The 23,302-nt window shown below is 46.0% G+C and overlaps 3 protein-coding genes across 3 annotated transcripts; 1 reads left to right on the top strand and 2 right to left on the bottom strand.

The window, feature by feature from the left end:
* Nucleotides 1-384: 384 nt before the first annotated feature.
* chrne (cholinergic receptor, nicotinic, epsilon) lies at nt 385-7,928 on the bottom strand. Its single transcript, XM_010753488.3, has 12 exons — nt 7,768-7,928; nt 4,377-4,510; nt 4,251-4,295; nt 4,014-4,123; nt 3,760-3,915; nt 3,014-3,114; nt 2,732-2,932; nt 2,504-2,618; nt 2,291-2,405; nt 2,014-2,218; nt 1,758-1,891; nt 385-1,623 (listed from the first exon to the last, which is right to left on the bottom strand). Exons 1-12 carry the CDS (start codon nt 7,835-7,837, stop codon nt 1,456-1,458), a joined length of 1,554 nt encoding a protein of 517 aa, XP_010751790.1. The 5' UTR covers nt 7,838-7,928; the 3' UTR covers nt 385-1,455.
* Nucleotides 7,929-10,742: 2,814 nt separating this feature from the next.
* Nucleotides 10,743-14,912, top strand: gltpd2b (glycolipid transfer protein domain containing 2b). The gene is made up of 4 exons (XM_010753489.3): nt 10,743-11,740; nt 13,240-13,298; nt 13,423-13,601; nt 13,703-14,912. Exons 1-4 carry the CDS (start codon nt 11,671-11,673, stop codon nt 14,316-14,318), a joined length of 924 nt encoding a protein of 307 aa, XP_010751791.2. The 5' UTR covers nt 10,743-11,670; the 3' UTR covers nt 14,319-14,912.
* Nucleotides 14,913-15,752: 840 nt separating this feature from the next.
* Nucleotides 15,753-22,950, bottom strand: atp1b2b (ATPase Na+/K+ transporting subunit beta 2b). Its single transcript, XM_010753491.3, has 7 exons — nt 22,589-22,950; nt 19,988-20,116; nt 19,781-19,888; nt 19,458-19,663; nt 19,236-19,295; nt 18,859-18,954; nt 15,753-18,779 (listed from the first exon to the last, which is right to left on the bottom strand). Exons 1-7 carry the CDS (start codon nt 22,677-22,679, stop codon nt 18,612-18,614), a joined length of 858 nt encoding a protein of 285 aa, XP_010751793.1. The 5' UTR covers nt 22,680-22,950; the 3' UTR covers nt 15,753-18,611.
* Nucleotides 22,951-23,302: the final 352 nt, after the last annotated feature.

The following is a 23,302-nucleotide window of genomic DNA, read 5'->3' as shown; positions in this document are numbered from 1 at the left end:
ATTTCCGGAATTATCCGGAAGGATCACACCCCCGATGAGTGGATCAGCTGATGCTGTAGCAGGAAATGAGCTTTCTGCTTTGGTGTAATACAATTTTCACACCACATGGAGGTGTTCAACCACCACTGAGCAGGCTGATGACAGAAGATCATTAACATCATGGTAAAACACATACAGTACATCATACAAGTATCTGGTTGCAGATCCAAGTCTTTAAAAATCAGTGAATGATGAAAAAGTGTTTATCATGACAGTTTTCTGATTGTTTCGTCTCTTTAAGTATGGTTTAGTAACTACAGTGTGACATTAAAACATTTTCCTAATCTAACGCGGGAGCTTTCACACAGCTCACACTTTGAAATAAATCGATTAAACAAGTCACAATGCACAAAATAAAATATTTATTTTAAAAAACATGGCACAGTGAATCAAGACAATATCCCTCTGAGTCATCTACCTCTAACAAGACGCTCTAATAAATAAGTCATAAGTAAGAAGAATAAGGCTTTGATTCAGAGTTGGCTGGCTCATATGACGTGCACAGTTTCTTCACATAAGACATAGTACATGCAGGGAAACGGATCCAGACTTTGACGCATGAAGGACCGGCAATGTGTTGAGCTGAAGTCTGCTTAAACACATAACAGACAAATAATAATCATAACTGGTATGATGATGATTTAAAAGTCCACCCCCTTTACTCACACTCCCTTTCCAGGTGTGAAGGACGGCACGGTGGCTGTGAAAGGTGTGAATCTAGAGTCAGACTTACACTTTCTATTCTGAGTCCATAAGTGCATCAACACTGTCACGCATAGTGGTCGACACACATTTTTCATACATTTCGTGGCCGCTATAGTTTCTTCTTAATGCTAAGAAAGAGATGCAAGGGGGTTGCAATCAGCAACTCCACCATTGGATTTCACTAAATCCTACGAACTGGTCCTTTAAGCAAAAACTATGGCGGTCATAAAATGCGTAAAGGAACCACACGGGTCTATGTAGAGCCAGCAACATCCATGGAAAAGGAGCCGTAGCATCTGTAGATATAAAAGTCTCATTCTAAGGTAACAAAACATCACAATTCTTATATTATACACTCGTGAAAACAGAGTTATGAAGGTTATATTTAATTTTTGCCATATTCTTTCAATAGAGCCGGCTAAATCTGACACACTGGACCTTTAAAACATCACATGATCCACCCATACATCAACAGAACTTTAAACTAAGGTGGAGAACTGAAAGAAAAGCCTCAGCTGGCTGACGTGTGTTCACAAGAAGAAGTCTGAGCTGTGAATATGAACGCAGGTTTATTAAAGCCCGGCTAACACAACCCTGAATCTGAGCCTGGAACTCAACGAGCAAGACCGCTCAGCTGTGCAGACAGCACGAGGCACAGTGACCCTCGGAGAGGTTTCATCAGAGCAAAAAAGGGTTTTTGTTTTATGTTTTTTAACTCGGGACATATTTTTTGGTCTGCCCGGGAAATGGAAACTCAGGCGCCCTGTTGAAGTGTCCAGTTAGGAAGATCCCAACTGTGCCAAAGATGAAGAGGAGAATGGCAGCCCAGAAGCACACCTTGTCAATCATCTTCCCGATCAGGACCCAGCTTTCAATTTCCTGTATTTGGAAATAAAGTGATTAAATAACCACGGTAACAGTTTGCTTGACAGGAAAACTATCTAATAAATAAATAGACTGAAATGTGAGCACCGACTGTCGGCTGAGCAGATAAAGTTTAAAGCAACACTCACAGATCCGATGTCATTTTGTTGCCTTGTGCTCTCGGCAATGAAGTTGCAGGCGTCCACGCATTGCTTGATCTCGGGTGCAGCTTGGGCCAAACTCTTGTAGAGGTTAGCCGTGCTGCTGACATCGATATTATCCACTGAGAAAGGAAGGAGACAGTTAGACAACAGTGTGACCTGAAGCATTCAAATAAAACAGATAAAACTACATCAGATGTTTATATAAAAAAACTAAAAGGTTGTTGGGTCATAGACGTCTTACCGATGGATTTGCTGAGGCCATGCTTCTCTCTCTGTTTGTCAAACATCATCTCACTGCGAGGTTGTTTCAGTACATATTCCTCTGCTCTCTGCATGAGGCCGAAGGACCTCCGCCGCTCCTTCACCCCGTTTACTTCAGTTGTCACCTCGCTGTCGTCCACCAGGGGGGACATGCCAAGGAAGCGAGGTACCATTTCTAGGAACAACTACAAGGAAGGGGCCAGCAGTTAGTTCACATTAAATAAGTCTTGAATTGACGCTGCACATGATGCACTTACATGTTTGATGGAATGGGACATGGTGTGAGTGCTGGGGCTGCGCAGGGAGAAGTTAAGCACTACGATTTGATTTGTGGCGATGAGAGTTGTGACGCACATAACAAAGATCAGGTACCTGAGGAAGACGTTAGAGAAGATCTGTGTTGGACAAGAGGCTCAAACAAAAGACAAAAGAAACCAGCAGAGGTCAGCAGACGACACAAACTGACTTACTTGCCAATGAGAGGAACAGAAAGAGACGTCTCAGGGATCTTCTGAGCAATAAGAAAGAGGAAGACAGTCTGAGCCAGCAAGACAGAGATGGATACAGTCAACTTTTGTCCCCCAGCTGTGAAGGGGAGACAGAGGACCACACCGAATATTATGGCCACTGTAGGAGTACACCCCATTTAAAGCAGTATTAATCCATGCAATACAAGCTGAAGGGAATTAGACACATACCTTGTGCAGGTAAGAAGTAGGCCAGTACGACGAGTGATGAGATGAGGGAGCAGGGCAGGATGACGTTGATGATGTAGAAGAGGGGTTTCCTTTGGATGACCAGATTGAACGAGATCTCCTGATACTCAAGGTCATCTGCGGAGTACCGCCTGTTGATAATCTTCCTGGCTGGACGATGGACGATGGCCCACTCTCCATTCTCTAAAGGGGTGAAACCACAATTAGCTGGAGGTGAATTTTGGGTTTTGAATATCAGGGGTGTTGGATCTGGATGGACTGTACCTGTGAAAGCCTCGGGGTCGATGTCCACCCATTCAATAGTTTCTCCTGTTTCACCAACAGCCAAGATGAGATCGACTTCGTTGGCACTGTACGTCTGGGATCTAGAAAAGAAGAACCTGGATGTAAATCAAGCTCTATGAGGGTGTGCCTTACCCTCTGGTAGTCCTCACAATTAGTTTGCTCCATCCAGGATCCACCTCGACACCCTGAGATAAATCTTTGCACTGGGCAGCAGTGTTGAGTAAAGATTGAGGAGTTGCTGACATTGATTAAAAACTTGACTTTGACTTTGTTTACATGACTTGACCTGAGACAGATGACTCAAAAGGTCAAGTTAGGTTTTGTTTTTGAAACATGATTGGGTGACAAGTGTAATTTACGCAAACTTGGCAGTCACCGGATATCATGCAAGGGCTGATCCAAGTTTACTAAAATTTGGAACCAAGGGTTTCATTGTTGATAACAACGATGACACTGAAAATAAAACTCAACGACTGTCTTTTAACTTTTAAAGACCGTCAGAATTTAGTATGACTTGACTTGTGTTACTCAACATACCACAGGGACTTGGCTTGATTCTCACCACAGTAACTTGAGACTTGCGCTGGGCAATGAGTGTAAAGATCAGTGCCAAGTTTGATCTAATTGGGGTAAATCACTAGGGAAGCCATTTGGAGGGTGAAGCACATATTAAACAGACCAAACTAAACATGTAGTACATACAGTATATTTAGAAGTGTCCACACCTGAATGCTAGCGTGCAGTTTTGATAATCAAACGGGAAATAGGTGATCTCGATGGCACAAGTGCTGCGATAGATAGCAGGAGGCAGCCAGTACATCCAACCATCTTTGCTGATCAACACATTGGCGTAGTAAGCCACATCAAAGTTTCCATCAATGCTGCAGAGATTGAGGATAAAGAACAAGAACAGCTGAGGACATTATACAAAGAAGAGTATAAAGACACTGCAGGACTGAAGTCTTTGTTACTGCCTTACTTGTTCTCAAGGACAATGTCAGGAAGCCACACAGTGTTGCAAGGGACACGAATAATATCGATGCCATAATAGTCTGATGTGTTCCAGGCAAGGCGATAATCAGACCACTGCTGTAGATGACATTTGAGAGAAAGGTCAGCAGCGACATTCAAAACTCGGCACAACTGAGAGGTGAAAAAGTGAGAAGCACTCTGAGGAGTCCTGCAGGCAAACGTAACATAGAGAGGGGAAACTCACAATCTCAATCCACACGTTGGTCGTCAGAGTCTCCTCCTTTTCATTCTGAGGTGTAGATAAAGAAGTGAATAGTGAATATTTGAGCTGTAGGTGTTGATTGTGGGAATGATGGTGAACTTATCTCACCAGAGAGATGAGGTTAGTGAGGGTCAGCTTGATCTGAACCTCCACCTTGTCTTCAGGATGAACCACCGGGCGGATATTCTTGTTGTAGTTTTTGAACAAGTCTCTGATCAGATGTGACTCCTCATTGCACTGAACTGCAGGAATAAAACACACAACAATCTGAGTTTTCGTAATAATGTCTGATTAATATTTCAGGACAGGACGGGGAGGAACATGTGAAACAGTCTGAACTGTGCCTACGGTGAATAAAAAGTTGTGCATCATCATATGTGACAAATAACTTGACTCATAAATCAAATTTGTGTTCGTGTTACCCATGCCCACCTCCCTACACATGCACTCCAAGAAAGTGAATGATGGAGATGGAGACAGGAGCTAGAAGCCGTGACTTTCATCAGTTTTATCTGCAAATCCTGCAACTCAACGCTGACTGAGACAACTGGGACCTACCCCCAGAGATGTGGTAAATATTAGCCTAAGTAGGATGTTGTCTGGTCTAGGTCTTGACTTGGTCTTAACCCCTCAAAGCTTCGGTATTGTCTCGTTCTCAGTAAACTCTGGTCCTTGTCACGACTTGGTTTCAGTTTAGGTCGTCTTGACTACAACACTGTGATCTTTTTGGCATAATAATTACCGTAAACAAATTTGGTGCAGATACAAAATTATTTCAAAATTAACTTTTTATTTGGATTTTACATTATGTCATCTACATGTACATTTCAGAGTACAGGAACACGTTCTGTATGTTCTGTTGAGCCGGTCTATAGAAGCTGCACGTGATGGCGGTGTTACCGCACGCCGAGCTCCTCAGCCGCACTTCACTTTAAACTTCAAGAGAGAGACCAAGAGAGGGAAGTTATTTCTGACCTGCTGCCTCTTCCCTCCCAGCTGTCACTATCCACAGCTCTGATTACACAGCAGCTGGGAAACCTGAAGCTGGGAAGTCACACTCGGGTCATCTACAATAATCATCAATATCATCATTAGGAAAAAATGGTGACAGTCACACTACAGAGCAGTAAAGATGTCGCCCTCCATGATCGATTCATCTCCGGGTCCAATCAAAGACAAATGTAGTCTGATAGTTTGAGCTGGATTTCTCCCAGGAGACACTGTGTGTAGTAGACTGTGTAATGACAGCAATGAGACGTCTCACCTCCTGATTAATTATTAAGTATTAAATATTAGACGCGGAGGAGAAAACTGAGTGACCATCAGTGAAATCTGAAATGTGAGAATGCCTCGTTAAGATGTGAGAGTGTAAACAGATCCATAGTCCTTATACTCCAGTTTCACCACAGAGGAAAATAAACCGACAGGAGGGATTTCTTAGAAAGTATAAATCATCTCGACAATACACGTGTGACTTGATGGCATGCCCAACAAAAATAACATAAAAATCACTGTACAGCTCTAACATTCCTGTTTGTCTGTGTAACTGACCTCATGGCATCCTGCTTAGTGCATCTTATTTAGTACTACTGCAATATTCCTATAATATTACATTCAATTTAAACACTCAATGATTTTTGGATCCATCTACAAACACAGTTTATTATAAGATGACAAGTACAGTTCATGTTTGGTGTCCATGCTTTGGCCTGGTCCTAGTGATGATGGTGATGATGATGATGATGATGATGATACAGGCGATACATCAGTCAACAGCTCTCTCTGTGATCGAGTTCATTTCTGTGAATTGGCTGAACTGACTGTTTGAGTTAACCAGAATTCAGCCGGCACAGCAGGTCAGGGCGTCATGGCCGCACAAACATTACAACATGATTGTTTGACTATAGGTGAAAGCCAGCCAAGCTTCCCCGAGCGGACCACGTCCCATAATCCAGTGCACACACACATTCATGTGACGATTTGGCACATGAGACGAGGACGAGGGATTTTAATTTAATCCAGAGAGAGGAAGAAAGTGTCTCTGCTCCGTCTTCCAGCTCTGTTTTACAGTCCATGTTCAGTTTAATCGCAGACCAAATATCACACCTCCACTGAGTCTGACTTAATGCCAACGCTGTAAGTTCAGCTGTTGCTCTAAGTGTATAGAAACCACATGGCTGACAGCTAAACTTAAGCTCAGGGGTGACCGGGTCTTTGCTGCTGCAGCCTCCCAATCATGGATCAGCATCAACCTCCCCGACCGACCGGCCCCCTCCGTTGGATTTTTTAAGTCCAGGATCAAAACGTTCTTTTACTGACTCACATTTGAATCCTTCTGATTCTTCACTGACCTCTATGTCTCTGAGTTATTTGTGTCTATGAGCCGTGTGCACTGATTTGTGATTGCAGAAGCAACTGCCACCATGAGCAAACACTTGGAGACTGTAACAAGGAAAAAACTTCCTTTAAAAGGCAGAAACTCAAACAGAACCAAGATTGTGGGAGGCCAAACCCATGAGTTAAAGAGGTTCTGACTGACTGACTGACTGACTGACTGACTGACTGACTGACTGGGTAAACTCCCAGAGTCTGCTTGGTTTGGTCAGACAGTCTTCACTACAATGTTTGAAGAGATGTAATCAGTGTTGAGACATCCTGTTTGAAAATGGACACCAATCCAACTGCACTGTTTCCCAGACTCCATGTGACATCCAAGTAATGTAGCAACCGTGCCAGACCAGTAATATCAAGAGTCTACGTTTCAGGATGAATCTCATCCACGTCGGCACTTCAGGAATTTATTTACTGTAACTGACCTCCACCGAGGAGATGGACTCAAGACAACTGCTGGGAACGACTCACCACATCTCTCCCTCTCAAGTCGCAACTGGATTTCCAGAATGAAGTCCCAAATCATATCATAGGCTTCACTTCTGGTTCTAGCTGTACCCTCTCTGGTTGTGGAAACCCATTGGTGCCAACCAGAACAGCTTCCAGACCAACCTTTTACTTCAGTCTGACTTACATGTGTCCAATTGCATCCATCGTCCTCAAAGGGAACTCATATATTGTTGGTAATTCATGCAGCAGGCTACAGAACAGATCATCCTCGTCAATATCAATATCAATATCAACAAACATCAACATTTACTGTACATGAGCAGAGAACCCAACATGCTTTGTATATGGTGAGTTCTGAAGACCAAATGCAGGAATAAAGTGCAGAGTTTGAAGCACAGATGTCCACAAAAACTCAGAAAACATCGGCCAACAGAAGGAAACTTCTCCTGCTTCTAAAGTTGGTTAAAATCTGTATTGTCTACACACGTTTGTCAAAGTTTAACACGTCTTCAGGAGGTTTTGTTACAGTCAATGTAGCTGCAGTGTCAGACCTGTTGTCTCGCTGATTTTATGCCTGCACATGATAGGCAGACGATTATTTGGATGGATAAGAAGGCAGCTGGCCGGTCAGTGAGGACGTGCCAAAAGTTTCACTTACCCTGAACCAACGAAGTCCCGAGAATAGTCACAACTCCAAAAAATATCCCCAAACTTCGCGCTGCCATCATGCTCCAAGACCTCTCCACTGCACAGCACTGCACTATATTTAAATATTAAGTTTGAGAGAGAGAGCGAGAGAGCGAGAGGGGGAGTAAAGACAGAGAGGAAGAGCCCTAAATCCCCCCACAACACCAAACACCCCGACTGTCGCCCACCCCGGCTGTCGCTATCCTCGGCTCAGATTACACAGCAGCTGGGAATCACTAAACCAGGACTTCAAGTCACAGTCCAGTCACCCACAATAACCATCATCGCGATCATTAGACAACAAATGTCTGCCGTGATGCCAGTTCTGTGCAGGACATTAACGGATAAAATGTCTTAAGCCTTGTGCTGTTTATCTCCAACACACCTGTTATATTCCTATGAATTGATATTGTAGGATGATTGTCTCTTCTGATGGGAAGGTGATGCTTACTTGTACAAAGAAACCTGTGAATGCAGCAACGTGTGCAGGCTTAGTGCAGATCCACTGTATTAAAACATGTTGGAGCCAGCCTGGTGAGACAGGGTCTGCAGAGCACAGTGTGGCGGGTTGGAGGAGGCAGATAATGCTCATAAAAGTCATGGAGACTCGTATCTGCATCGTGATAAGTCAGATAACTTCTTCCAACAGAGGTGGAATTTGCTCCATATGTAAAAAGTACAAACCTGCTTTCCAGTCCCGATACTAAATTTGCTCGTATAATTAGTGCTGTGAGTAATATAAGTCGTGTCACCGTGAAGTGACAAGGGCAACAGACCGATCTTTGGAATGCGCTACGTGAGTTGCACAGTATGTGATGTACTTCTAAATATACATTTAGGGAAACAGAGATGAGCTTCTTTAAGGTAACTGGAGCCTCCAGAAGGCAGATTATGTGTCTCACACTCCGAGACAGAAGAAGCTTCACAGAGCAGAGCTGCAGTGTGTAACCGAGGGGGCAAAACAATATTAAAGAACCAGAGGGGCAACAGAATTTAAGATTGAGGAAGCATCCAGAAATATGTTGGGATCAGGTCGGTGTTTCCTGTCTTCAGACTCCACTGTTTGCTTTTCTAGCTTCTTCCGTAGAGCCAAACATGTTTCTCCCAACTTCACCCAGTTACGTTCAGCAGTCCTTCAAAATAATCCACATGCAGCCTGGCGGACAGGCGTGTCTAACTGTTCTAAGCACTATCAATAAAAAGAGTTAATGCAGTTTGGACTGTATGTGACAACATTTTTTAAATCGGCATCGCCCGTCATTCAGGCATGGATAGAGTCTAACAGTTAAATCATGTAAAAATGTCTCGTTCACTCTCACAATGTAAATCTGCTCAGGAGTTTACAAAATGCTCGTTGCAAATAAAAAGTTTGAACCACCAGTTGTCATTCAGAGGTCGTGTTAGCTATTCATCTACTGTAGTAATCCACATTATGACAAGAAGCGCTCAGCTAAGTAAAGAGAAACGACAGTCCGTCATTACTTGAAGACATGAAGGTCAGTCAGTCCAGAACACTCTGATGGAAGTGTCTCCAGGAAAGGAAGACCAAGAGCTTCTCTGCTGCAGAGAAGTTCACCACAGTTAGCAGCCTCACAAATCAACAATTAACAGCAGCTCAGATTAGATACTACTCGAGTAGCAGACACATGTCAACATGAAGTGGTCTGAATGACTGAGGGAGACCAACAAACACATGAATGGACATCAGACCAGAAGAAATCTGGACTTTGATCTGATGAGTCCAAATCTGAGAGTTCTGGTTCAGACCGCCGTGTCTTTGTGAACGGTTGGTATCTACATGTGTGGTTCCCACCGTGAAGCATGGAGGAGGAGGTGTGATGGTGACATTCTGCAGAGACATGCCATCCATCTGGTTGAAGAACATAAAATATAAAACTGATTGTTTACCACGTCATTACATAAGTGTTATTTCATAGTTCTGATCATGTGAAACAAGCAGCTCTGGATCAGAGTTCATCCTGGTGCTGGTTCAATGTTTTGACTCTCCGGATGGAAAACACAGTCTGGTTACATCTGACAGTGACAAAATACTTTTTTCCCGCTCTACTGAACTTCCATACATAAACACACGCACAGCGTGAATTGATACCATGTGTTCGAGTCTGCTGGTGCTGCATGCGTGTACATGTTTCTAATCTCTATGTTAAAACGTGTTTTTAGTCATTCATTCACATTTAGGTTGAGAGCTGCGTGGAGTCAATCAGTCCGAGGCTCTCTGGTCACATGTTTCCATTCAGCTGTCAGTCGCTGCGTCTTTCAGATGGGATCATCCATTGGTTGCACAGACTTAAAAAGCCCCATGACCGGCCCCTCCCAGCCCCCTCAGTCATTAATGCCCTCGTTGCTTTCACTGTTTTCCCGCTCCTCTGCTGCAAAATGCCATTGTTAAGTCTCCACGAGCACACATGTGGTTCGGCTTGACTGTGGGGTTCAATGCCTGTTCACCTCCCCCCACAGCAGCAGCAGCAGCAGCAGCACTATAGCTATTACAGGGACCGATCTCTGGGTTTTCCCTGGTTGTGCTGATCATGGGAACACCCTGAACGTGCTGCATTAGTCATCCTGATCCACTCAGACTTTGGACACCACATGAAGTCATTAAATCATTTAGAAATGAAACATTTTGTTTGGATGTCTTTGCCATATCTAGAATGAGATTAGCCTGAGCACATCTTCACGTGCCCCGGCTCGATAAGCTCGGTTAGACTTTGTCACTCATTGACAAACGTGGATTTGGTATCTGTGCTCAGCAGATGATTGAATCAACAAAGACGTTCAACTCGAGCTGGTCATGACTTTAGTAAAAGATAAATAGAAGGGTTGGGAAGAATGTGCGTGTGTTTATCTGACATGAACGCACGTTTTAAAGGCTGTACCGTTCTCAGTGCTGAGTATGAATGAGTTATAGAGAGGAGGGAGGGAGGTGGGAGGAGGTTGGGTTGGTGGGAGGAGGTTTTGTGGGTGGAGAAGAGGCGAGGGAGCAAGTGTTTACTCGAACTGACCAGGCGTATAGCTCATATCTCGAAGATGAATCTGGAGGAAGGGGGTTACTGGCGGATATCGACTCTGCTTTATCAGCCAGTGGCTGCACTCGGCTGATCTCTGGACCCTCAGATTGAGCAACACCACAGGAGGAAAAAAGGGGCAGCTTCCATACCGGTTAGAAACAAAGGTGGGATCGCACAGAGAGAGAGAGAGAGAGGCGTGAGTGAGGGGAAAGTCAGAGGCTGTACGAGCAGCAGAGCAGCAGCTGTTAGCCGGAGCTTTCTGATGTGAACTTTGAAATCAGGGTTTTGGGGAGAGTATGAAAGATCTGAGAGGACCGGGGCGGTCCGAGGCAGGGGTCCATGTGGTGACAGCAGCCAGTGCAAGAGGAGGACAGAGACTCATGTGAGACACAGAGGAGTTCATATATAAGAAGACAAAGAGACAAACTGGACTTCAGGATGTTATGGACTTTTCTCTCCTTAGGTTAGACGGGGTCACGTGTGGGTCTTGAGGTCCTCGGCAGTATTAGTTGTTTGTCTTTCACTGGGTTCCAGCCTATCTCAACACTGTGGGGTCCAGGGTCAAAGGACTGAACAGATAGCTGGCCGTGACGTTTCTTTTAACTTAGACAACAGTTCTCTGTGACTAATTCTGGGCGTGTAGTATTTGTGGTGTTATCTTAATTAAAGTCGATCCAGCAGGATGAGTTGGGCAGAATGTGAGACCGACTCAGGCACTTCTGATGAACTCTGAGAGTGTCTCTGATTCTCTTGGCCAAGCGTCAGTAAATAAAACAGCATCAGACATCAGAGGCTCCTGAACTCACCACTGACCACCGGTTGCAGCGATTTCTCCACAACACAGGATGGGTGTTAAGAGCAAGGCAGCTGCAGCGATCGTAGTCCTGCTGCTGTTCCTCGGCTCCCTGTGGCTCCGTGAGTATATTTCTATGTGTGTGGTTTCTATGTTGTACTAATCTATACAATCCCTCCCTTGTCTGAGTTGCATATGCTCCGGATCAGGAATGTGTCACATGGTGCGGTGGCTGCAGAATGAAGCATGGTGATCACGCCGCCGCCACTTTTTGCTCTCTGCACTCAAAAATGATTTTAACAACCTGACATGAAATATCTGTGTGTGTGATGTGTGAATGTGAACGTGAGCGGAGCTGTTTTCACTGTCGTGACATTTGCACATGCTGTTCTTTGTTTATTTCTAAAATATCTTCACTTGTTTCAAATGATAGAAAACATTCATATGAGAATATAAAGTACAGTGACTCTCGTTTCATGTGAGAAACTTTTGTCCAAACATGTCGCAGGAGCTGCTGAGCAGTGAAACAATGTTCAGCTGTGACCATGTGATCTTTCTTCTCCAGCTTGGATTAAATTCTAAGATTCGAGAGTCGTGCGTCAGAGCGAGCTGAGAGTTTTTCACATGAAGCATGAACAAACTCATTTAGGAAAAGTTAAATTTAGACGCGACTTTTACTCGTCGTGGAAAGACTTCACGTCCCTCTACACATTTTTTGGCAGCTTCCACAGTTGGTCAGTGTGTTGTCAGTTCTCTGACAGCTGTTGGTCGGGCGGGGTGAGGTACCTGGCAGAGGATGTTTCTGTTGATGACGCAGTCACATGGCAGACTCGTGGGTGATGTCTCTCTGTGGTTTTTGGTTGAACGCTGGTCTGCAGACCTGCAGGAGCCTCTGAGTTCACACAGGTTTATTACAGAGGATGCTGAAACTATCATAACTGCAACTTATTTTGCTTTATAACCTAATAACGGTGTGTTTGGATTGGATGTAGTCGATGGGGCATGTGATGTCTGCTGAGGAGGTCAGACAGTCACAGGGTGGGTGAGGATTAAAACTCAACACTCTCAGTGCCGTAAGTCACACAGCAGCAACTATTTCACTGATTCTGGTGAAACTGGATCATATTTTATGGAGGAAATGTTTTCTGGTTTTCCCTCTGATGTCCTCCGGCTGCTCCACCTCAACTCTCTGTGATTTACAGAGTTTATGATGGACAGTGAAGTAAACTGCTGACAGACTTTTAGTGGTTGGTGAGAGCTTGGTTTCAGCTCAACTTCACTGAGCATCATTGTCGGCCACAACAGGGATCTCTTCTGTTCAGCAGCTGCTGGACATAAAAGAACATTTAGCAGCTAAAGAGGCAAACGTGTCCCTCAGGAGACGGTGAAGACCAAAAACTAAGAGAGACAGAAAGTTGGCCTGGAAATAAAAAGCAATGTTTGTTTTTATAAATGCTGGATGTATGAACTAAAAAGAAAAAGCAAACCTATCAACATTTGATCTGAATGTGTGGTTGCTGAGATTGTTCTGTAGATTGTGAAGAACCAGATAAAGAATCGTCTGTTTCGGTGCAAACAGAAACTGACTGTCCTCCTCGTTCTCTTCACAATGTGTCCGCAGAGGGAGGTTTGGATTACCACTGGGATTCTTGTTTGAAAGGTTACAACCAGGAGAACAAGGTAAGAGCAGCACTGTCCTCACTGAGGGTGATTCTGTGAAGCAGATGGCCGATTTGAATGCGGTCAATCACTTTTCTTTGTCCCCCCGACACTCACGCTACTTCCCATCCCCCCTTTCTGTCAGATTCACCAGCTGTACAACAGCAGCGTGGTGGACGAGGCCGAGGGCCTGCAGATCCTGGAGGTGTGCCCTGGTCAGACCTTCCAGGTGTCGCTGCTGCTCTCGCACCTGCTGGCTGCGCCGGCGGACACCTCGGACGTGCTGCTGCAGCCCTATCTGTCCAGCTGGGACGAGCTCGTGAAGTGAGACCATCAGCAGAAGCTTGTTAACGAGTCATGAAGTCAGAGTTTATGGTTTAATCTGGACTGTAAATGTCTCCTCCTGTTCTGTGTCACTCCTTCAGGTTTATTGAAGCTCTCGGCCCGATGGTGGGAATGATATCTCAAGAGATAAAAACCAAGACCTCGATTATCCGCCAGCTGGCCCTGCTGACAGAAAAGGGCCCTGAAGCCGAACTGGGCCCAGATGAGCTTTCGATAAACCCTGTGAGCCCAGAGATCGGGAGCGGGACAAAGAACAACGTGGAGACTGGTGCTTACCACTCAGTCCACTCCATGATCGCGATGGAGCTGAGCGATGGAGTGGTGGACTTCCACCAACAGACGGACTCCGGATGCCGGACTCTCCTGCGTCTGCATCGCGCCCTGCTCTGGCTGAAGCTCTTCCTGGAGAAGCTGTCTGAGATGCCGGAGGACGGCGGCCGGCTCAGGAGCCCCTCGGATCTGTGCCGGGAGGCCTACCAGAACACGCTCGCCAACCACCACGCCTGGTTCATCCGCAAGGCCGCTGAGCTGGCCTTCATCGCCCTGCCGGAGCGGGGTTTCTTCTACAAGCTGGTGTGCGTGCAGAACCAGGAGGAGCTGAGTGCGGTGCTGAACAGGGTGGCTCGGGCCATCGGAGAGGTTTACGACAGGACACAGAAAGCCCTGGAGGAGAATGGCATGCTGGACCTGCCATAGGAAAGACCGGACATACAGCCTCTACTGTTTTGCACTTCCAAGCTACAAGCGAGGGCCAAACTTTCCAAGGAAATAATGAACTCACATGTGCCACATTTTCCCCTCGCAAACCAAAGTGCTGTGTCAACAATCAACTGACGTTTCGCTTTCAGTCTCGAGACATTCCTTGTCAGGATTTATGAGATCACGTCTGGACTTGACCTCAAATTAGAGAAGCACTTTGATGATGCATCTACGCCCACTTAACACAGGCTGTGAATTATTAAACAGGAAAGCATGAACACCACGCAGCTACAGCGATCCGACAACAAGAAGAAGAACGGGTTCTTGTGTCAGAGCGGAGGTGTTCACACGCTTCAGATTTTTTAAAATAAATTCAAATTAAGCGACGTTTTAATTGTAGTTCATTCTCGGTGATTAACCCAAAGGCCGGTAGGTCTAGATTCCCTAAAATATGGGACCAATCTGTTGTGATTAAAGTGAATCAACATGTACTGAAGGACGATGAGGTGTTACACAGTGACTGTGGTGTGAGTGTGCAGGTTTTACACTGTAAGTTTTTGTATCATGTTCATGATTAAAAATCTTTGAAGAGACAGAAAGTTTCATGTTTTTCTGAACTGTGTGATGTGACCCAGCCTCCAGCAGAGGGCCAGCTCTCTGCTCAGCAGCATGGAGGAGACGATCTGCTCCCTCCGTAACATCGCTGTGAGGAAATGTCACGGTTCATATTGTGATCTGGAGAGCGTCGGACGGCAGCAGCTCGTCTTGATCAGACTATTTCAAACACATACATTCCTCTAATGCTGCGTAATCCCTGCTCTGCCTTTCTGAGGAGGAGACGGTGAAAAGGCGTCGCAGTGAAGGTCGGCGAGCTTCAGCTGTGATCTCATCAAGCCGCTCCTCCTGAAGGAACGCTGCAGTCAGAGTTTATGATTATGAACAATTATCTTTTCTTTACTGGAATCCAGCCAAGACTTGAACCGTGACCTTTGACCTGTGATGTGTTGCTGATGGTGTTTACATCTTCTGATAAAACCCAAGTTCACTTCAGATCATCCGAGCACGAGGACACGAGGACACGAGGACACGTGGACGTCCCGTCTTTGTTTTTACCTTTCATTTCTCAGCATGTCTGCGCTCGCAGGTTAACTCTGCTGCTCACTGGCACTGCGGGGATTACACCGAATGAGATTACTTTAGATTACATTAGATTACATCCACCTGAAGCTACTTTTGACGCTGGCTGGCTTCTTTTTCCGTCCTCTACAAAAAAGCTGTACAACATTTTAACAAATTTTGAGTCATAATAAGCCGATGAGAGGATCCACGCTGGATTATTCCACGTTAATCTCAGCGTCTGTCTGAATAATAAATCCCTTCTGTTGTCGTCATGTGACACTGGAGGCAAAAAAAATGAGGTGCGAGTCTGAGTTCCCTTAAATGACATTTATTTATTTCTCTATCTTGGTTTGCAGTAAACATGAGCAAAAATATACATACAGTAAGAGCTTAAATAAAGATCCAGAATAGAGTTATCATCCTTGAGTATCTCAACTAATTTCATGGGGTTTGTTTCTTGAACGTTCCTTGCACCACAATTTTTAGGCAATAGTACGATTTAAGACGAGGGTTGGGGCCGGGTCGGGGCCGGGTCGGGCCGGGTCGGGGCCGGGTCGGGGTCGACGTTCTTCCTCGATGACTCTCTGACTTTGCGTCGTCATTTTGTTCTGCACATGAACGTTCTCTGCTCGCTCTGACGTACTCACTATTAATAACTTAATTCACACACAATGGGCCTCAGTGTTCAGAGAACGTTCACTGCTGAACGTCACGAGCTTCAAGGAAGCAGAAAGGACTCAAACAATGACAGAACGTTAAAAAAACGTTTCCAAAGAGCTGTTGACATTTTGCCATTTGTTGAATTAAATGATGAAAACCTCCCATGACATGATACAATCCAAGCTTATACATTCTCTCCTCTTTACAACAAAATAGCAATAAAAATACTCTTTATAAAGAAAACAATACTTTTTTATATTGTTCCATCACGATAAAGCACACTGTGTGCGTTCTTTCCCGTTTCTTCCTTCTCGCGTGATACGTTTTGATTTTGTTCCAATAAATACATCATACAGCCACAGAAGAAATAAATATATTGCTTTTTGAGGACATCTCCAAATTATCACAGAGGAAACAAACAAACTGATAAATGGAGAAAACAAAAGACATTCTGTGACACTGGGGGAACAACACTGTCTGTCCACCAGGAGGCACTGTTCTGTCAGTTAGTGAGACGTGTTCCTTTTGTGCGTATTATTATTATTATTATTATTATTATTATATAAGAAGAAGAGGAGGCGTTTTAATAACACAGGGAGCTGCTGAGGATCAAACTGTCATGAAGATCTTTGGTTGAAGGACTAAATCTCTGCATGCACACGAGCCATGAAACATTTTATTTCTCTGTGTTGTGATTTTTAAAAAATAAGCCTCAGCTGATTTTATGATCAGGGGAAATTAAGATTGAAAGTATTTTGAGGTGAAATGAATGAACCAATCTGAGCACGTTGACGGGGAGTCAGGCAAGCAGGAGGAGGAGGAGGAGGAGGAGGAGCGACGAAGTAGGGTAAAGAAGTTCAGCGTGCCTGCTCTGGATTATCTAACCAGATTAAGAGATTACAGTGAAATTAAGTAACTGTTGCAGGAATGCCAGAGGAGAAAAGCATGTGAGCCGACCTGTGGACTGTCTCAGAAAACTAACAAAAAGACAAAAAGAGCTGGAGCTTCGTCATGAACACACACTCAGACTGAAGCGTCTTAACGAAGGTGAAGGTTTCTGAAAGGAGATGAAGTGGAGCCAGCGAACAGATGGCCACGTTCCATATTCTGCAGCAGTGACGCGTCGGGGTCACACTCCATTCAGTGCTGTTTAAAAAAAGTGTGTGTGCCGATGTCTGCAGGTGTGTTTTCATCACATTCAGCTCCGCTCTGTGACGCCGATTCATAAAACAGTGGAGATACTACGACAAAAAAATAAGAATTAAACGTGCCAATCTGTCGGTTTCCTACACGCCTACGAGACAAAACTGACACACTAAGAACTCACGTGTTCAAAACTCTACTCGACCTTTAGAGGAATATGAATATTTTAGAGGATGAAACAAACTGTTTCCTCCACAGATGTACAGTACTTAACAAAAATAAAGAAGTAGAAGCACACTTCAGTGCAAATCAATACAAAATATGACAACAGCATCTATTTCTGATACGTGAAATAGATGCAACACGCAAAGAAACGTCTAAATATTTCAAAGAGAAGGAAATGTTGGCTGCTGCTGGTTGAACTTCTTTTCGTTTGATGTTGTTTTTTTATGACGTCTCCAACCTGTCGTGCTCCGTTTGGCGAAAATAATGACTCAAGCATTCATAATGTACGCCACTTTATGAATATTGCACATTGCATGCAACTTCCCGACCTACAGTATGAAATGGGAGCTGTGAATGAAGCACACACACACACACACACACACACACTCTTAAAGGTTTTGACCTAACTTTGGAGATGCCTGTTTCACCCCTCTGTCTGTTGCTGCTGTTTGCTCAGGTGTGGTACATTACAGTGTGGTTCCCCCCCTGGTGGTCAGCGGGTTTGAAACAGAGGTGGGTCGTCTCGGGGCCTCCTGCCCTCACAGCACACTAAAGACAATACACACACATGCAAAATGGCTTCATCTCTGCATCCGTCCATCGAGATAAACGCGAGTCTGTTTGGATTATTCTTTTCAAGTGCAACAAAATATACCGATATAAGGTTATGATACCGTATAAATACTGTAGATATACACATTTTGTATTGTGACGTGTGTATATTCATATATAGAGGGATTCTCTATAAGGAGGCAGCAGGAGGGGGAGCAGCAATAATCACGTGGTAATGTTGCTGATCCTTGCAAACGTTTGAAAACACATGTTCACTTCCTTTACGTCCCCGTACTTTGTCATGCAGTATAAATAGACGTCACCTCAAACTAATTTACAGAAAAGAAGTCGTCCCAAAGCTCACAGACAGAAATAATGACAGGATTACCACCCTTTTTTTTAAATACTCGCCTCATCTCATCACACGACTAAGACAAACAACGTCCCCCAGATATCTGAGGGCAGGCGGGGCCGGAGGGGTCGGAGGGGGCTGTAAACAAATCCTACAAAGGGTGTGAATACTGAGATTTGTTTCTGTGTATGTGCAATGTTGCAGAGAATGGAGACAGGAGGAGATGAAAAAAGGTCAACCTAGTTATTAGTGTTGATCCTCAGCTTGAAGGACACTCGTCCGGCAAACTTGTCTCTTTCGCTCCCCTCAGGAATGCTGTTGGAGTTGATCTTACACTCGACGTTGACGTCTTGGTTGGTGGTGATGTTGAGGAACTTGACGGCAACCAAAGGCTGAGAGTAGTTGACCTGCAAAGACGTGGACGCTCTTTAAATTCAGCCCAAAGACGATGTTTTCATTCATGAGTTAAACTGGACCTCGTCGTACCTGAGCTTTCTTGCCATAGTAAGGGTAGTACATGAGGTTGAACGTGCCGTTTGGAGGGAAGTACATCAGCTGTCCGATTTTTTCAGAGTCTTCTCTCTGAGGGATGAAACAGCGTCGTCAGTTTGAGCCTGAGAGATCGTTCACATCATACACACCCAGCACACATAGAAACATGACTACAGTCTAACTAACTGCTGTGTTCAACATGATCCTAGTCTACAGACTCTGCCCGTCCTTACCCATTCATCTTTGCCAACTTTGTATGGCTGAATGAAAAAACAACGAGTGAGATGAGACAGAATGAAACAACAGAAACATGAAGGGAGGATGGAGCCGAGCGACAGGAGAGAAGCTGCTGCTGTGAGGGGAGGGGTTACCTTTGCACCACAGGTGACATACGGAGCGTCTCCGCTGCTTCCTGGCTTCATCCCGATCACCTGCAGGGACACAGACACATCGTCAGCACTGATTGGCTCAAATCAAATCGTCCTTCCATCATCTCTTCCTCATTCCTCCACCACTTTCATTTTCGCTCCACGTCTCCTAGCAACACCATCTCTCTCCTCCTCCCCCTCCCCTCCCCTCCTTCTCTTTCATACCCGATTCAGCTTGATGATGATGCATGGCTTGCCGTCCTGGTAACCATAGTAACGGTCACCGATTCCAGAGCAGTCCTCCAGGATGGTGCGGTTGAACTGACAGGAGCGCTTCGGGTTGTTCTTCACGTCGCCGCTGTCCTCCTGCACGAAGTACTGGTCCGGGGTGCACTCGTCGTTTTTCTGGGCCTGGATGGAGTTGTTGTAGGCTGCAGGGGAAGCAGAGGGGGGATGGGGTGAGGGCTTATGACTCATGTGAAGGAATTATCTCTTATTAGGTAAAAACAATGAAGCGGATACGGCTGGATAATCCACAGCAGACTTACGTGACAGGAACTTGTCCAGCGCCTGAGCGTACAGGTCCCAGCTCTCAGTGTTCTGGATGTTATAGACGATCTCAAAGGTCTCGTCTGCTTTGGGTCTGATCACCATGCCTGTGAGGGACAGAGAGACAGCAGGGAGGTCAAGACACGCCGCCACACCGACCGTGAGCCGCGCTCACCTGCTTCCTGTCATTACTTTAGTTCCCGCACCTGGTGTGGAGAGCCGGTCCTGCCAGGTGGGTTTGTGGTCGTCCAGAGTCTGCAGCATGACGTACATGGTGAGCGCAAACAAGCCGGCCAGGAAGATGTAGAAGACTACATAGAAAAGAATAATAAGACCTGCAGACACAGAGAGAAGATTATTATATATATCTTATTAATATTCAGTTTAACAGACATTAAAGTCGCTTTTTAAACATTTATCTCATGCAAGAGGAAATAAATCCACCTGCAGCCTTTAAGGAAAGAGAAACAGTGAAAGCTTTGTGAGTTATTGATGACGGCTCCATCACACTGTGCAGCTCATAGTCACCGTGATGCATCTTCATGGACTGATGATGAGATCTGAGCTCTAATAAAACGTGTTGTGGTGTCTGTCCACTGCATCCAGCTGCAGCATCTGTCTCACAGCCTGAAACAGTGTGAACGGATCTCTGATGGAGTCTCTGGTCCACAGAGGGGGGACGAACGATGACAGAGGAGGAGGAGGAACACAAGGACCCCCCAGAGACCGGGCCACGGGGTCAGGAGATTACAGGCCATCACGGGCCGGCTCGGTTTCATTAAGTGTGTAAGAGGACCGCAGAGATCACGTTACAGCAACATGAAGATATGAATCAGGAACGTTTGAATTCATCCTGAAGCAGCTGTCTGTCTCCACAGAGGAAACTTTCCATGACAAATCAACACCTGAGGCCAGCTGGGTGCCTCTGCACCTCCACCTCCACCTCCACCTCCACCCCACCCTCAGTGTGGAGCTCTTTCAGCATCAGCTGCATCTTCCTCCCTGCATTGTTAAAAATAATCCATAACCAGCTGCACCACAGGAGCCTGAGCTGAATGACCGGCAGAGCATGGAGGAGACCCAAGCTGAGTCATTAAATATAAACCTGGAACCAAAAGACAAAGTGTTTTTCTCTGACATCCAGACAGAGCAGGGTGAAGGGTGGAGGCTGCTGACCACAAATATGACACCACCCTGGGGAGACTGGATGTGCACACATGCATGTGGGGTGGAGCGTGCAGGGTGGCTTCCCCCCTGGCAGACAGGGTGTTGGGTTTACAGCCGTCCCTCTCAGTCCAGCCGATGATGGACAGCAGAGCGTCTCTCTTTCAGCCGGGTTTTGTTTGCAGGCTGGAGTTGAAAGCGAAGAACAAAAGAGCCGGCCGGGGCCGGTCCAGCATCCTGTTCTTACTTCAATGATGGAGGTGTCTCTTTTCTTTCACAATTAATCAGGAGGACACGCTGCTCAATGGCTTTGTGAATCAGTGATCAAACAAAGTGAAAATGAATAAACAGCTGCAGCATTTATCTTCCTGTAGATCTCTGCAGCCGGCGTGGATCTGTTCTTGTTCTTGTTGGTTTTTGGAGCTGCAGAACATTTAATTAGTCCTGCTTTAAATGGAGGAAGCTGCTTGACGTGTTCACCTGCTGTCAGCTGGTAACGTGACATCAGAACAGCGTTCCTCTCTCTGCTGCTCCTGCATCATTAGAGCTCCTCACACAAAGCAGAGATCTTTGATCTGAAGCTCTGGACGTTCATGATGCTGCATAATGATGAGACAGAGCAGATCAGCTCTTTAAAGACGCCTGCTAGGCAGGAAATGGATGAAGCCACGCGGTGTGCATGCGTGAGGTGAAATGCCAGCTCCAGCAGACCTACATGTTGTGACGAGGACAGAAATAGCCTAATTAATGAGCCTTAGAGAGCACAGCTTAAAAAAAAAAGGCGAGCAGACCTTAAAGCACCCGGGACGCTCTGAGCTGGATTAAGTCGTACACTGCGGGAGGATTCCAGCAAAGGAAGCTTGTGCACGAACAGCACCAAGGTCCATTCATGAAACAGAACACTCAGAGAACCTTAAATCAACCCAGCACAAACACTCAGAGACCCTCAATCAGTGATTTTCTTTCTGGATCTTCGACACGTTCCCCGTCAGCCAATGAAGTCATTAGATTAGGATTAAATCCCTCAGTGCTGTGCCCTGGGCGGGAGGGGCCGGGCTGGAGGTGATACAAATAGCATTTGGCCCTCGGCTTTAGCCAGATTAAAACGCTCCAATGTCATTAGAACAGAACCATATGCGCCTCATCCTGCATGAATCTTTGAAGAGGATGGCAGGCTGGAAAAAAAGAGGACAGCATGTATGTGTGATGGTGCTGCTGATGGAGGCTGCACGGGGCTGGACCTTCCTCCAAACCTCCCGAGGGGGTGGAGGAGGGTGAGGGGAATGAATGACATCATGTTGAAGCTCCTCGGGTGAAGCTGCAGACACATTTCTGCTTCAGCTTCTCTGCAGCAGATTCCATGTTGCAGCATCCTCAGAGCTGATCTGAGAGCTGCTGCTCCTCACAGAACATTTGCCTCCACCCTCCTGATGGAGCGCAGTGCGCAGAGCAAGAAACATAAAGAACAGAGTGTTTCTGCCGCATGCAGGCTGCTCTCATTAAACTCTGAGGAGCCTCCATCAGCATCACACACGCACATTTACAACATTTCTCATTAAGCATGTTGAACATGGAGCACAGGGACCTGTTAGAGCCCCGGGACCGGGACCGGGTCCGGGTTTTTGCTGCATTGCTGTACTCACCCCAGCTGCTCGCCGTCCTGCCCAGGAACTCCCTCGTCCTCGGGTTCCATATAAAGTCCTTCCACTCGCCTTTTTCTCCATCCTTTGCCATCTTCTCATACAAGTGTGGAGCCCGCGCCTGTGCTGGAGGTGATGGGTGGAGTACAGAGAGGGAGGTGGTGCAGATAAAGAGCTGTGGATGAGGATGGAGTCAGAAACGCGCACAGGCTGGATGATGGCAGCAGTGAAGGCAGGTCCCGGTGTGCGCCTCCCCCAGCTCAGTCTGCATGCCGCAGAGTTTTGATGAGTGCTGCAGAAACCCAGTGATACTGCGGTAAACCCCCACCCTCCTCCATGCATCCTCCTTAACAACCTCCATCCTCCTCATCCTCCCTCCTGGCCAATCAGCCTCCCTCCTCACATGAGAGACAACCCGCAGAGCCAATGACGCGCCGGCTCAACGGCGTCTTTTCATTGGCTGTGAGCGCGTGTCGTCACGTGTGTGAGGCTCCTGGGTGTCATGAAGATCTGCAGGGGAGGGGCCCTGTTATCTTTGGCATGCAGAGTGGAATGCGGCCAGAGCCGGAGAGGCCTGTTACAGGGCCCCATTCCATTCCTATAGGCAGCATGCATCCATGCTACACCATCATGTTTAATGCAAACCTCCACCTCCACCTCCACCTCCACCTCCTCAGCCTCCACCAGCAGAATAATGACCCTGCTCTCTGATTGGTC

The sequence above is a fragment of the Larimichthys crocea genome, chromosome XXII, assembly GCF_000972845.2.
Source record: "Larimichthys crocea isolate SSNF chromosome XXII, L_crocea_2.0, whole genome shotgun sequence".
Lineage (NCBI taxonomy): Eukaryota > Metazoa > Chordata > Actinopteri > Sciaenidae > Larimichthys > Larimichthys crocea.
This window is presented reverse-complemented; position numbering and strand designations above follow the sequence as displayed.

Coding starts and splice junctions, on each gene's coding strand:
- chrne (XM_010753488.3), bottom strand. CDS start 7,837: ATGATGGCAGCGCGAAGTTTGGGGATATTTTTTGGAGTTGTGACTATT. Junction 4,296..4,376: donor TCACTAACCTCATCTCTCTG/GTGAGATAAGTT, acceptor TCTACACCTCAG/AATGAAAAGGAGGAGACTCT. Junction 1,892..2,013: donor TGGCCTCAGCAAATCCATCG/GTAAGACGTCTA, acceptor TTCCTTTCTCAG/TGGATAATATCGATGTCAGC.
- atp1b2b (XM_010753491.3), bottom strand. CDS start 22,679: ATGGCAAAGGATGGAGAAAAAGGCGAGTGGAAGGACTTTATATGGAAC. Junction 19,889..19,987: donor GGACCGGCTCTCCACACCAG/GTGCGGGAACTA, acceptor TGTCCCTCACAG/GCATGGTGATCAGACCCAAA. Junction 18,955..19,235: donor ATGTCACCTGTGGTGCAAAG/GTAACCCCTCCC, acceptor TTCATCCCTCAG/AGAGAAGACTCTGAAAAAAT.
- gltpd2b (XM_010753489.3), top strand. CDS start 11,671: ATGGGTGTTAAGAGCAAGGCAGCTGCAGCGATCGTAGTCCTGCTGCTG. Junction 11,741..13,239: donor CCTCGGCTCCCTGTGGCTCC/GTGAGTATATTT, acceptor ATGTGTCCGCAG/AGGGAGGTTTGGATTACCAC. Junction 13,602..13,702: donor AGCTGGGACGAGCTCGTGAA/GTGAGACCATCA, acceptor TCACTCCTTCAG/GTTTATTGAAGCTCTCGGCC.